The 15,581-nt window shown below is 40.3% G+C and overlaps 1 protein-coding gene across 19 annotated transcripts in view; it reads right to left on the bottom strand.

Annotated features, from left to right (window-relative positions):
* The window catches only part of Syne1 (spectrin repeat containing nuclear envelope protein 1), a 437,993-nt gene that overhangs the window by 123,603 nt on the left and 298,809 nt on the right, over positions 1–15,581 (bottom strand). For all 19 annotated transcript variants that reach the window (XM_074072146.1, XM_074072138.1, XM_074072173.1 and 16 more), the window contains 3 exons: positions 14,990–15,163; positions 11,267–11,458; positions 529–660 (listed from right to left, as the gene is read on the bottom strand). In XM_074072146.1, the coding sequence (XP_073928247.1) occupies positions 529–660; positions 11,267–11,458; positions 14,990–15,163 (498 nt within the window). The remainder of the gene's footprint in view (positions 1–528; positions 661–11,266; positions 11,459–14,989; positions 15,164–15,581) is intronic.

The raw sequence follows: 15,581 nt of genomic DNA, 5'->3' as shown, positions 1-15,581 counted from the left end.
CTAGTAAATGATTTTGCTCTTTGACACGATAAGATATTTTAATATGCCTTTTACACAAAGTAAATGTATCAGAGAGAAATTATTCATCAATACGCATTTGTTTTACTAGGCAATAATTTACAATCCTGTTTTGTGATGATGTCTACTTGAAAGTGAAAACGAAATTGCATTTCTTTGAAAAAAAATGGAATCCAGACTTCCACCAATTCTCAGCAGCCATCCTGAGATTTTTATTATAATAAAACAGACTCAAATTGGGGTAGATCTGAAAGTAGAGTACCCGTGCTCAGGTGGATCAGAGCTGAGTTACACTTTTATAAAGGCAAACAACCCTTCCTTTATGAATGCCTTCAAAAGGACCATTTATTCCGGGGGTTGTGCGTGAACAGATTGAAAAGGCCAGTTACGTCTTGCTTTACTCAAAGAGAGAAGGTAAAGGGACAAGAAACAACTTGTCCTTTTGAAATATTTCCCTCAATTTCTTTCCTTGGCAGATTGTGGGACAAAAGGAAGTAGCAAGTGCTTTACTTTTTGTTGCTGGAGACTGCTCTGACGCTGGATGGTCCTCGTGGTGCGGGCTTGAGCCAGCCATTCCTGCATGCCGGGGCTCTGAGTGGCTGTGGGGTCAACATCACTCTCCTCCTTTTCTTTTGTGGCTCCCTGTTTTGAACAAGGCAGAAATCCAGGGTCATACTACTCAGAGGAAAGCCTTACCCCAAATAGCAGATTCTTCAGTGTGGTCTGTATAATGGAACTAAAGTAGTTCCATTTGGATGCAGCATTTTAACAAAGGTGGTAACACAAAACCCATCTAAGTTACATTTCCTGAGCAAAACAATAACGAGATGATTAATAAGAAAAACTGGGGGATGAAAGATCTATTTCTGATGTGGTCAACAGATATCATTCCAGTATTTTTTCCACAAAAATGTAACACTAGATATTTTTATGAGTTTTTTTTTTTTTTTGTCACACAAAGGCAAACTGTTAGTCAAGTGATCATTATACGCCACCATTGCTGTCTCTCTTGTGAAAGTATTGCCCTGCTGCCTTCTCTGTCTGGGTCATACGTATGTACAATGCATGCATATGCCAAGATTTTTCTAGAAGGTTACTAATCAGTGAGATCTCAATGTCCTTGCAAAGCACTAAGTCCACAGTTTGGTTCACATTCTAGAATTGAGGGACATCTTAAACCTGCCTTTCTATTCTTATGGGAGAGAACTGACTGTTGCACAGAGGCCAGGTGTGATGGTTAATCTTGACCGTCAACTTAACTGGATTGAGAGATACCTAGGAGATTAGTAACACACACCTCTTGCTATGTTTGTGAAGGCGTTTCCAGAGACAATTAGATCATGAGGGCTCTGACTAATCAATGGTTTAACCCATTCATGGACTCAAAATCTGAATAGGCTTTTAGGATATGGTGGAGGTGTGTGAGGTGGAGACTCTCTAGAGACATGTCTCTGAAGGATATATTCTGCCTCCCTCCACACGCATCTCCAGGTTATTCCATCCCTTTTCTGCTTGCCAGGAAGAGAGGGGTTTTGTTTTGCCATGCCCTTCTACCATGATCTTTCTCCTTGCCACAGGCCTTAAAGCAATGGAGCCAGCTGACCGTGGACTAAAACCATGAGCCCAAATAAACCCTTGTTGTTTCAGGTATTTTGTCACAACAATGGAAAACTGACTAACACATAAGGGGCCCTCGAAAGGCATCTCAGCATCCTCTGTCCTGCCTTCCACAGTCCTGGCTCAGCTCTGTTGCCAGGGCTGCAGGATGTGGTCAAACACTGGGAAGAATTCCCAAAGCACTTGAAGGGACAGGAAGCTGTGGTCCTGACACTGGACACCATAAACCTTCTCGGTCCATCCTGTTAGGTCCCTAAATTTGACTTAGTTTTAGAATTCTTGATTTTTTTCAGTGTGTGCTGCTTCTATAGTTGTGTTTGCAGACTGCTCTGTATAAGAATTGGATTCTATTCAAATAGGAGATTCTTTCAAAACTATGAATAAATTAGCACAATAAGGAATCAATTAACTGTGGGCACATTGGGTTACCATCTTACAAATTCAACAGGTGAACTGAGTGTTTAGAATGACATGGTGTGGTAATTAAAAGCCAGATGCCTAAAAAATGCTCTCTCTCCCTCTACTTTACCACCGCCGGCCAGGTCCACTGCTTTGTTGCTTCTGCTGGCTTTGATGCAGTTTAGGTAAGCAGAAAGACACAAAAACAGTTACTTATCCACCTAAGCAAGAGTTTAACCTTCTTGTCTGATTATTCTAATGGAATTTGAAAGGCTCTAAAGTGCTTCATAGCAAATAGGATTAGTTCAGAATGAGAGTCTTTTCTCACCTGTACTAACTGTCAAAGGATAAATCACATGATTTTAAAACAATTCACTCACTAGATGTGGACTAAGCATCAGATAGTGTTGTCGAAGCTTTGAGTAGTTTGCAAAGAAGCAGTCAGACAAGAGCCCAGGTGTGGTCTAGACAATAAAGAAACAAGAAAGCTGAGCTAGCTGGGCATAAGAGCTAGAACAAAGGAAAAGGGGGTGATGGGACAGAAAGTGAAGGGGAGGGTCTGTGCGGGCTGGTCTGGGAACACGGAAAGAGGTGACAACCACAGCGAGCTTTGAATAAGGAGAAATCTAGGGGAGGGTGTCCCGAGCCTCCTTGGAGTGGCTGGTACAGAGGCCCTGAGGGGAGAGGAACTTGGCCAGTGTGGCTGGAATGCAGAAGGCAGAGACAGGGACACATCACAGAGGTGTGCCTGCAAGAGGAGTCATCCCACCATCCATGCTGGGGCTGCCACTGCCCCAGCCCTTGGTTCCTCATCACATTTGACCATGTATGGGATTTGCCATTCCAACTCATCTGGCCTGACTCCTGTCTCATTTTCAGAATTTCACACTTATCACTCTACAGAAACACCTGGGTTTTGTCTGGTCTCCTGTTTTCCTCACTGATGTCTCACAATGAAGCTGTACAATGATTGAGATGACAGACAATACTTTCATCTCTGCACCCTTGGTATCAGTGTAGTCCCTGAAGCTAAATGAGCTGAAATAATCTGTCAAACCTAGAGGGACTGGCTAGGCACCCGTGGTTCACGCCTGTAATCCTAGCTACTCAGGAGGCAGAGATCAGGAGGATCGCAGTTTGAGGTCCAGGCAAATAGTTTGAGAGACCCTATCTCAAAAATACCTAACACAATAAAAGGATGGTGGGATGGCTCAAGAGGTAGAGCACCTACCTAGAAAGTGTAAGGCTCTGAGTTCAAACCCCAGTACCACAAACAAAACAAAATTAAAAACAAAAACAAAAACAAACAAGAGGGACCATTATGAGGCACATGGGCTCTGTTCCAAGCTGGGCCCACCTCAGCTCACTAGCTTTCCTTTCCTTAAGTTGAGCCAGTTTCCCAGCAAGAGACTGTGGCTCAGGTAGAAGCATGGGTGTGCCCTTAGTCTAAAATGTGCCATTTGCATTTTGTAACATGTTCAGAATGGGTAACTAGTCACACCCGGTTCACTAAAATCCCCTCCTTCCCAGAACATGTCTCAAAGATAATCAGGGATTCTGCTGAGGGTGGCACTGGGTGGGTTGGAATCCTTCCAGCACAGGAGCCTGTGATTTTCTGCACGTAACTGATGCTGCTGAGAGCACGCCTTCTTCCAAGAATAAGTTCTGGGACACCCTGCTCTTCCAGGCGAGGAGGAAACTGCAGGTCAAATGGGACCCAACAGGGTGACCGAATGGAACCTCCAGGAGTCAGAGCTCCAGATTCAAGTTGTCTCTAGCCAGAGCCGCTCCAGCTGACCACACCATGGCCTTGGCCATGACCTGGTGCCTTTCTCTTGTGGGATCCAAGTCACTTCCTCTGGGCTGTTTTCCTCAGCAAAGGTTTGTTTTTGAGAATCTAGCCAGAAGATTCCCTTGGAAACTTCTCACCGCCCTCAGAACCCATTCACCCTTGCACTCAGGTTACCAGCCTTGGATTCTTTCAAATTCCTCACACCAAATTTGTGCTTGTAAAACAAAACAAAACAAAACAAAACAAAAAAAACTACAGTTGAAATGTCTACCCTCAGAATGATTTGCATGGACAGACATGCAGATTCTAAAAATCTGATCTGACTAATCAAGTCCACATATTCAGAGAAAAAAATATGCAGACACTTAGTATGAGTTTTCCATGCAGTTTTGCTTAGATTTTCAGTTAGTGACTTTTTCTCTCACTTAGTCATTTTGAAACCTAAGACTTGGGACCACAGGAAGCAAAACGATGGTGAATCCAGTTAAAGTTTCAGTTCCTTTCCCTTGGGATGAGAAGGCTCTGGCAGTAGGAACACAGCATGGTGATTACAGCATTCTCTCAGTCTAGGGTACAGGAAATAAGGTGATTTCTGCCACTAGAGTTCCACTAGGTGGGGCTACCTGAGCTGCTTATTTTGAAAGTACTAGAATGGTAACCACTTTTCCAGAAACATCCCTGAAAAATCAGTAAAGATCGGGAAATGCTAAAGATTAAATGAAACAGTTCTTCATAATGTAATTTCCTATTTATATGGGAAAACTCTGTGCTCCTTTTGATGGGTGATAATGTGTGAAAATAACCTAAACTTCTTATGCAGAAAGATACCTCGTAATTGAAGACGTAGGTTTACACACCCTTAAGGTCTGTATCTCTTCATGAAGAGAAACAGTCTAATGGGGGGAAAAGAGATTCAGCGACATCCATGCCAGCCCAATTAGTCTTATAAAAATATGGGTTAATAGGGTATTCCACTCTACAGATGTGGCAGTACTACGAAACTGAGTTAGGGCTGGAGGTACAGCTCAGTGGTAGATTTAGTGCTTTACTAATTTCTACATTTGATGAAAGAACTTTTATCCAATTAATTTTAGCCTCAGACCAACTCTGGATTGTTTTTACTTTTCTATGTAGGGGAAACAATCCTTTTCATGACAGTAATTATGTGAGCAGGGCCACTTTTATCTCTGTGGATGGAAAAACAATCTCTTTTAAAGGGTCTAATTATTTTTTAAAATCCCATCAGTATTGTCTATGTTAAAATTGCAAAGGTCAAAGGTGACAGATATCTAGGAGATGGTTGAAAAACACCCAATGACCAGGTGCAATGCAGCACCTGTATTTGTCTGTATTTACCGGTTACCAGCAGCATCCCCAGGAAAGCTGTACTTGTGGCAGAGTCAGAAATTTACTCAATTTAAGTAATTCCTGAGGCAGTGCAGGACTGCTGGGTGTGTGCCCCCTGCACTGTTAGTGGGCTCAGCCCAACCTATCCGTTCAGCACGTCAGGGTTTCCTCCCCTCCAAGAATGCCATTGGGAGCAGTTGGTTAGTCCTGTTACAATGGCTGTGATTTCAGTGGAAGCATTACATTAAAATCCCCAGGATACTTTTTTTTTTAACCTTAAATATAGTAGTCTCCCCTTATCCACAGTTTCACGTTCTACGGTTTTGTCACCAGAAGATTATTGAGGGAACTCCCACAGCTTCCCAGTTTCTACCCAAAATCACAATTTAGAAAAATCACAGGTCCTTGAAATCCACAAACATGAAAAACAAGGGGTCTCACAACAAGGAGTTTCACAGGGTGGAAGTTTTAGCAAGGATTTATTTTAGTATAATAGTATAAAATGTAGATAAGGTACAGGGGTGTAGAGAGAGAGAGAGAAGCATTTCCTGTTCCCCACACAGGAAATGGGAGCAAAGACTTAAAATGGCGGTCCCCATCTCTTAGTCTTACACTGGAGAGCTGGGGGATACCAAAGGTCAAAGATAACAGATCGAGGTGGCTGAGATGGCTGGGAGGGGTCATCCTGGTCCACCCCAAAACACAGAGGCAATAGGTGTACTTTCGAATTTCCCTTTCATTACTCTCTACCCATCCAAGAATCCTTGACACCTATTGAGATCTTGAGAAGGAAAGCAGAAGCAGGAAGCTCCTCCAGGTTTCTCTGTTCCTGTAAAAGGAGATAGGAGGGGCTAGCTGCTCTGGATCTCCAGCCTTTACTTCCTTTTTCCAGTGCCAGAGTCTAGCTCTTTAAATATTGGTCGAGATAAGATAACTTCTCTGCCTCATCTATCCATCCTGCCTCATTTACCCACCGTCAACCATGGCCCAAAAATACTGTCTTGACTTTTTCAAGAGGGAGAAAGTTTATCCACATAGTTTTCATTGAGGTTTATTATTATAATTGCTCTTTCTTATTAGTTTTTGCTGTTAATATCTTATTAAACTAAAACTTTCTCATGGGTATGTTATACAGAACAAAACATATAGGGTCTGATTTCAGGCCTCCACTGGGGGGTCTTGGAGGTCCCTATGGGTGAGAGGGGATTACTGTACATTATTGTCAGGTGAAGAAACTGATACAAGCAGTTGAAGGACTTTGCCTCAGGTCACCAAATCAAGAACTGATGGGACCAGGAGGCAGTTGCAAAATTATGGCCCAAAAGCCAATTCCAGCTTGTGGATGTGCTGAATAACAAAAGTTATTTTAAAAGTCTAGAATTATTTGTTGTTCCTGAGGTTTGAACTCAGGGACTTGCACTTGCTGGGAATTTTACCACTTACTTGAGCCATGCTGCTAGCCCAAAGTTTTGGGACTAAATGTAGATGTTTAAAAATCGGGAGACTTGTAGAAACAAATCCAAATTTCCTAACTCATGAAAAACTATGAACTCTTGTGTGACAGTAACTGGAGCTGCTTCTTAGGTAGGAGATCACCTGGCTAGGGTTGGCCCTCTCTGGGCTCTGAGGCCTTGGGATTTGCAGCGCTGCCTTAATCTCAGGTGTACATGTGAGAGGTTTCCTGCTGTCTAGGAAAGGAAAGGAAGCTTAGCCTGATTCTACTGTGAAGATGTCTACTGTGTTTTAGAGTCTTTGGAGATTAAGTTCATTCACACACAATCACTGGAAAACAAAACCCAGTACATATTAGACTGATAATACCTTTTCTAAAACCAAGCTGTTGTGTACTTTTATACACAATAAAATTAGAGAAAATCAGTTAGACAATCAGTCTTGTCTGCTTTGAGTATCTTTAACATTTTCATTTTTGTCTTCATTATGATGTCAGATCACATGTGCATTTTTTTTATCGTTCATAAAATTATGCCTGTATTTTAATTAGACCTGATTATCATAAACCTTGAAAATCTGTTCTTTTTTTTTAAGTAGCATCAGAAGAGGGGGGGGAGGAGACTAGAAGCATCATTTCCTTTACATCAACTCTAAAATAAGAATAATCCTAGAGATGTTCATATACATATATTCACACATGTAAAAAGTTTGAAAATATTCTAAATTAGACATGCCATAAATGTTAATTTATTCAATATCTTAATATGCTAAACAATGGAATAATGTATAGCTTCTTTGTACAAAACTATTTAGGGTTTCCCACTGCCCTCAGAACAAACTCTTCATGATATGGAAAGTTCTTGCCTCCCACCTATCTGCTTTCAAGTCCCAGAAATCCTCACTAGTTTCTTTCACATGCGCATTTTAAGGTAGGGAAATTTAAAGCGAAAAGCTGTGTTTGGTTTGATATACTGGCATTTGTTTATCCAATAGGGAGTTTCTGCATGTCATTGGCCATTTGTGTTTCTTACATCTTTTACCCACATTTCTTTAGGTAATCCTTTCTTTTGGATTTACAAAAGACTCATAAACTCACAGCTTCTTTACTGCTTATGTCTATCAACTTAATATTTTTTTTGATCATACAGAACTGTTTGACTTTTATGAAGTTACTTTAAAGAAACCAATTGCTGGCTTTGGAGCTCAGTGGCACAGGTTCTTCTCTCCAAAGACCTTTTTAAAAATCTACTCATACAGTGAGTACTTTTCAGGTTTAATTTCTTATATTTAAATCTTTGACCCAATTGTGATGAATCTTTTCTATTAAAAAAGGGGGCAAGAAATCCATTTATTATTTCAAGCAATTCACCTACTTATTATTATTTACAGGTTAGGTCATATTTTGTTCACTGATTTATAATACCACCTTAACCATTTATTAAATTCTTTCATATATATGAATCTCTTCTTGGAACATTAGTTTTGTTTAATTTTTTTGGTTCATATGCCAATAACAAAATATTTTAATTTTATAATACTGTATTTTAGTATATAAGACTAATAACCCCCATAACTCTCTAACTTTCAAAATTTCTATGTTTTTTTTTCTCCAGGTAAGCCTAAAATTTTTTGTCCCTTTTCCAAAAATATTCAGTTGTTATTTTACCTGTAAGGTGTATCTCCAGTATCTCTCCAAGATTTTACTTTAGGAGGCATGCTTTCTGCTTCCTCCCTCTAGCTGCCATCTTGGAATCTCTTCAGTTATTATTTTAGTTGAGAATAATTTAAACTGATATGTTAAGAAATGAAGAACTGACAGCTCAAAAATATTATAGGCCTATCCAAAAATAAGCTAGATCTATTTTTACATATTCTTTTATTCGTCAGTTTTAAGTACCATTCATTATGATATTTCATGTTTTATTGATATTACTGATGGAAAATGATGTATTACTCTAACTTGGTTTTGGCTGAATATATGAAGATTACAGATGGCTTTATTTACTTATTTATTTATCTAGCAGTGCTGAGAATTTTTTTAATAAGCCAAGTTCTACTAAATTCCTTCATTGCTTCTAATATTTTTAAGCTGATTAAGTTTGATTTCCCAGATCAGACAATCATACAATTAGCGAAACCCTGAAAAATGGCTGGGTTAATCAGTACCACTATCACACTGAGAAAACAGAAGCAAGGTTTCAGTGAACTTCCAGAAGGCTCTCTCTACAATACCAGCATTTGTACTTGAATGGCAGATTTTCCCTTACTCCTGATTTTTTAAAAAATAGTAAGTGAAAAAGGGATTGACTTGATCTCAACCATGACCCATGACGGGGAAAGTCGGAGGGCAAAGTTTGCATTAGGACAGGCTAGGGGGCAGATGACACCATCAGAAGCCTGTGCAGTGGGGAGTCATTGGACTTGTAGACCACTCAGCCCCTGGCCTACCGGGAAAGAAAGAGAGACTTAATCCTCCAACCCTCCACTTCCCATTCCAGTTTATTCCTCCTACACAAGAAGATTGCTTTTACAATATCATGCCTCTTAGATCAGCTTTTTCCCTGCTGAGTTTTTCTACCTACCACTAAACGCACTGTTGTTTTTCTGATGTCAAAACTACATTTTTCTTGACACTTCTCTCCAAGGTTCTCCCATTTCTCTGTTCCCCTTTATTGCAAGACTTCTGCTGTTACCTGTCTTCTCCCTTTTCAGTTCCTCATCTCCATTCTTGCTTTCGTTTCAGAGTACTGCTGCCTCTACCACCTCCAACACAGCTGGTGCTGAGGTCACCAACCATCTGCATATTGCTAGGTCCTGTGGGCAGTTCTCAGTCCTTGTCTTACCCACTTAGCAGCAGAATCTGAAGGTCTTCAAGGGACCAAACTCTCAGTCTTCCTCCAGCCTCACTGACTTCTCCACCCAACTCTCTAGCCCTCCCAACCTCTTAATTTAGGACTGACCCAAGGGTTGACTCTAGGAAGGTGGTCTTCTTTTCCTACCCTGGCTTCCTTGGTGAGTTCCTCAAACTGCATGCCTTAAAACGCTACCTAGGGACCTTTGGGATGTGGCTAATGGAATTAGCTTTCTTGAAAAAAGACCCCAGAAAGCTCGCTAGCACCTTCCACCCTGTCAGGACACAGTAAAAAGATGCCACCTGTAATGAGAGAGACCCCTCATCAGATGCTGAATCTATAGCATCTTGATCTTAGACTTCCCAGCTTCTAGAACTGGGAGCAATAAATTTCTATGGTTTATAAGTGACTCAGATTTTGGCACTTTTGTTATAACATCCAAAACAGACAAAGATGTGGTTGACCGCACTTGTCACTACCCTCCTCTTGTTTAGTTCACTCAAGCTTCACTGGCTTTGGACAGACCAGGTGTAATCTCACCTGGGGCTTTCCACTCTTCTCTGCTCACATCCACATGGTTCACTCCTTCAGTGTAAATCACGCAAGGATTTCTTGACGTCCCTGTTAAAAATCCTCTCCCCTGTTTACCTGCCTTATGTCATGTCATCTGTAGTTGTTATTATTTTGGTGTGTGATGATACATTCTAACTTTCCTTATTACCTGTCTCTAACAATCATGATTCCTGGAAGACAGGAATATATAGATACAAAGTTGTAGACAGACAGTTGTTTCCCACGTCCTTCACTCTGTCACACAGAATAGCAGCTGGCACATAGTAGCTTCTCAATAAATAGTTGCTTAATTTTTGCACAGGCTGATAATAGGAATTTATAGTTATTAATAAAATGTAAGAAAATGCTGGATAGTATGCCACAAACATGCAAGGTACATGGGAGATGCTGAGTGAAAGCATTCTAAGATATAATGATAATATATAAAATATATTGACATAATGGAGGGAGATTACTTATATTAACTTTGAATTTATAGGTCTGCATGGTAAAAAGTAAAGGGGAGAAAAACAAAACTACTTAGCCACTTAAAAAAAATGAAGGTCAAAAAGAAGGAGGAACTATAGAAAGAATAGGACAAATATAGAAAATAAAAAGTAAAATAATAAAATCTAAACATTTCAGTAATCACAATAAATTGAAATGGATTAAGCATCTCCTATAAAAGTGAGGCATGTTTTTGATCAGATAAATGTATAACCAATAAACTATAATGAAATATTCTTTATAAGAAACAAATCTAAAATGTAAGGACACAGAAATGTTGAAAAAATAGGAAGTTAAAAGATATGGCAGGCAAGTATTACTCTAAAACCTCTAGCAATATAAAATGAAACATGAAGACCACTGCAGCAGAGTAAAAGGTTCAATTCTCCTGGAATATTTGACAGTCCCAAAGTTGTGAGCACTGCATAAAGCACACAGTACAAAAGGGTACAATGTAGTAGAAAAGTGGGCGTGTCAGAACAGATCATTCAGGACTATGCTTAAGGTTTGGGGGTGTCATTATTTTTCCTTTCTTGTCTTTCCCTACACTGCAGTCCTCATATCTATGAATTTCAGTTGAAACCCCATGCCAAAGTCAGAGTGTAAATCATGCTGCAATGTCAGTGCACAGCAGGTGCGCACATGTGTGCGCTTCACCCGTGCCTGCCCTCCTCCCGCCACACACCGGGATGCACAGGACAGCCCGTGGGGTCTCCATCCCCAGCCTTACCTGGATGTTGAGCTGCTTGTCGTGCAGGGCCCTCTGCAAGTCCAGGAGGCTCTCTTTGAGCATCCTCAGCTTCGCGGCCAGTTGCTCAGCCTCATCCTTTGTGTGTGCCTTGCCTTCCAGTAGCAGGTTTTCATTGTGGACGGACAGCTGAGAGAGAGCCACCACCTTCTGCTCTATCTCCGCCAGCATTTTCTGCAAGAACAGGAGGGAGGCTCCTACAGCCTCTGCGGGGACTGGTCCCCAAGGCACTGTGCGACCTTCATGGGCTTTCACCCAACCAGCAGGCCGCTGGGATTTTTTGGAGCTTTGAAGAGTAGTTGTAAGGACATTTTTTTTTCTTTAATTGGTTGAGCTTCTTAATTTTTCTTTTTCTTTTTATTTCTTTGGAGATATTGGGGATTGAATTTAGAGCCTCAGGTTTGCTAGGCTGCACCCCAATCCTTTGCTCCTTCAGTTTTGAGGGGACTGGGGTTGAACTCAGGGTTTTGCCCTTACAAATCAGGGGCTCCACAGCTTGAACCACACTTCTAGTTCATTTTTGCTGGTTAATTTTTAGAGATGGAGTCCTGTGAACTATTTGCCCAGGCTGGCCTTATACTTTGATCCTCTTGATCTCAGCCTCCCAAGTAGCTAGGATTACAGGTGTGAGCCATCAGCACGTGGCTTTTAATTTATTTTTGATAGCATCTCATCTGCCCCACTGATTTCAAACAGTGATCTTCCCATCTCTGCCTCCTGAGTAGCTCTGATTTTAGACGTATACCACAATGCCTGGTAATTTTTCTCTTTTCCAAGATTAGATATTTTATAATTAAAAACACATTGGGAAAGAAGCATGGAAGCACATTTGATACAGTCAACAGATAAGGAGAGTGTTATTTCATTCTTACTGTTATTTTATTGTTACAGTGTTATATTATACTCTTAGTTGTGACTAAGAGTAAAAAATATCACAGAATCAACCTTTTCCTTGTTGATCCTTTAAAAGGATCCTCTTTCAAAACTTTGCTTCTCTGGGTTGATTATTTTTCAGGTAGTTGCTCCTCTTTCTTTTTTGAATTTTGTTTTGTTTTGTTTTGGTTTTAGCTTTGTTTTTTTGGGACAGGGTGTCATTATTGGGCTCAGGCTGGGCTTGAACTTATGATCCTCCCGCCTCTGTCTCCTGGGTACTGGGATTATAGGTGTGCACCATTATGCTCAGTTCTCTGGTATATTTTTAACCTTACATTTCCAATTTTTATCTTATTTCTATGCTGGGGTGTTATAGGGTTTTCCTTTATTGTGGAGATCAGTCCAGAGAGCATGCTAAATAATCTCCTCTCGAGGCAAGACCTTATAAAAAACATAAAAGACTAAAAAAAACCCCAAAAAACCAAATAAACAAGAAATAGCTTTATATTCTACAGAAATTATTGTTCCTACTCCTTAACTCTAAACTATTTGGAGTGTACTTTCTAATTATTACTCAATCAAGTGATTTATTAGTGGCAAAGATATTTTATTTTCCTGTACAAAATAAGAATTATTACTGTCCCACCACTTTTAAGAACATGACTTCGAAGAACCGGAGCCAAGTGGAAGAGCAAAATTGTACTGAACTGAAGATCTAGGGCTAATGTCCTTGAGAAGATTTAGGAAGTTAATGAACTTCTGTGCAGGATTTTTCAGTGAGTACAGCAGGCAATGGACTGAGAGCTCGTAAGACTTTCTGAGACACAAGAAGACTTTTAAATTTAATTTCTTTTCAAATATGAAGAAAAAATGAATATAGTGAGGAATTCACTCCAGATCACACTAGTCTTTGTGGGATTTTTTTTTCTTTTAAGGAGAAAGGGACTCCCAAAAGCCATCATGTGACTGACTCTGTAACAGCTACAGCTATAATTATCACACAATGGGCTTTTTTCTAGATTTTCATTGGCTAGATTTTTAACTGGCTTAATATTAGGTTTTTAATGGACTAAGCTTTAACTGGCCTCATTTATAGATTTTATTTGATTTTGAATATTAGAAGGATTGTATGTTGCTTAGTTTCAATTTCATATGCTTCTGGTTTCTTGTAATATGGTCACAATACTAATAGTTTGCAAAAGTCCTGAAATATATTGTCAGAATTATGCATTGGTATAAAAATAGATACACTCAAAGCTGGGTGTGGTGGTGCAGCAATAGTGACAAAAGTTAAAAATGCTAGTTCAGGTGCTCATTTCAAGCCTTAAGTGTTAAAAATAGATTTTTCTTCTCAGGCATGAAACAGCAGAAAAGAAAATTAAAGGAACAGAAACCTCACATATGGCAAGGAATAAAAATGCTTTGAACACACAGAGTTAAATTTCTTAATGCTTTTAAAAACACAAACGATAATAAGCAATATTATGAATTTCAAATTATAAGCAGGAAAGACCAATATGGTGTATTAAGAAGAAAGACCATTGTGTGAGTGTGTGAAGAAGAAAGGCAGAGTTCACTAATTAATGATATTTGCATATTTTATTTCATTCCAGATGGGTGAAATATGAAATTGTGTGCACTGAAATTGAACCCTATAGATTGGGCTGGGTGTTCTAGGCATTTCCTAGTTATTTAATGAAAGAGCTTGTAAAGTACACTTGGAGCTCAATGGCAGACACACAGTTTATTGCCAACTGCTATAGTTTGGACCTGCAACGTTCCCTGGAGGATCACATGTCAAAGGCCTGGTCCTCAGTTTGCTACTGGAAAGTGGAGGAACCATTAAGAGGGTAGATTTAGCAGACGGTTTCAGGTTATTGGAGGTGTGCTCACTAAGTGAATTGTGCACACTGGTATCTTTGTCTCTCTCTTCTACACTCAGTCATGAGGCAAACAAGCTTCCTTTTCCATGTGTTCCTGCCATGATGTACTGTGCTGCCACAGGTCCAAAGCAATGGGGTCTGTGGTATGGGATGAAATCTCTCAAACTGTGCCAGGATAAACCTTTCCTCTTTTTTGGTATTTTGTCACAGCAGCAGAAAGCTAACACATGTATTCTTACTATATGTATTTAGAAATTTCCATGATAAAAGGTAAGAAGAAAATATTAGAATAAAAACCTTATACAACTACCTCTCACATTAATTCCTAGAGACCTAGCATGGGAAGGAAGTAAACTCTTTGCTTCAAAGACACCTGTGGTTAGCCAGGCAAGGTGGGGCATACTTGTAATCCTGGCACTCAGGAGGCAGAGGCAGGAGGATCTAAAATTCCAGGCTGGCTTGGGCTGTGAGTCTCACAGCATCACACCATCAGTCTCTCTGTCTTCCTAAAAACTGATGGTTGGAAAAGTTTTACAACTAATGTATCAGGACTAGAACCAAAATAAGAAAACAGCCTGGAGGGGTGCTTCCTGCTGGGCTTATTCACAGCTTGACTCACTGTCAGTAGTCCTACTTGTTGGCTTTGTGTTTCTTTTTAACTACTAAATATACACACCATAAGTATTTTGGTGCCTATGGTCTAACACTGTTAGAAACTGAACATTTTTGAAAGAGCAGATACTATGTTTTTAAAAAAAGAAAAAAAACCAAGTCCAAGTTTGGAAACCCAAACTTTAGCTTTTATAGTGTACAGCTTTTCTATTCTCTAAATGTACAAATCTGTGGGTTGTGAAAAATCATATATTATACAAAGATTTTTTACCAGTACATCTTCTAGACAAAATATACTCTGTGAGGCTGACACCTTCCTGGGGGACCATTTCTGTACCTGGCAATCCACCAGCTGGGCCTCCATGTCCATGGGCTCCTGGGGTGTGCCAAGCGCTACGTCCAGAGTGGCTTTGGTGCTCAAGAGCCAGTGGTCCAGCTCGTCAGCCTCACAGCGATACCTCTGCAAGGCTTGCTCCTGTCTCTGCTCCTCCAGCTGATCATTTAGCTTCTCCTAAGGAATTGAGTTGAATGTGACACAGGTCACTGGGAGGTGACAGCTTAAGAGTCAACACAATAGAGCAGTCGTCTCAAGCCTTCCTTGCATGTCAGAATTACTGGGAAACTTTTAAAAACAAACCTGTACTTAGGCAACATCTCAGGACACAAACTCAGAATTTCTTGGGGCTGTGTATCAACATTGGAAATTTTGAAAGGATTCCCCAGTAATTCTCAGGTGCCTTAGAGGTCAATGTGACACCCTCAAAGAATCTCCCAGAAGATTAGGAAGTCAAGGATTAGAACCAATGACAAAAGGCACTGGTGGATGGCAATAGACCTGAGCTCAGTATCAGCTGCAAGGCCCTGAGACAGAAGGAACCAGACCCTACTGAGGTCTCCTGAGGCCTGCAGCCTAACCAAGTTATAGGAGT

The sequence above is a fragment of the Castor canadensis genome, chromosome 1 (genome assembly GCF_047511655.1).
Source record: "Castor canadensis chromosome 1, mCasCan1.hap1v2, whole genome shotgun sequence".
In the NCBI taxonomy this organism is placed as follows: domain Eukaryota; kingdom Metazoa; phylum Chordata; class Mammalia; order Rodentia; family Castoridae; genus Castor; species Castor canadensis.
This window is presented reverse-complemented; position numbering and strand designations above follow the sequence as displayed.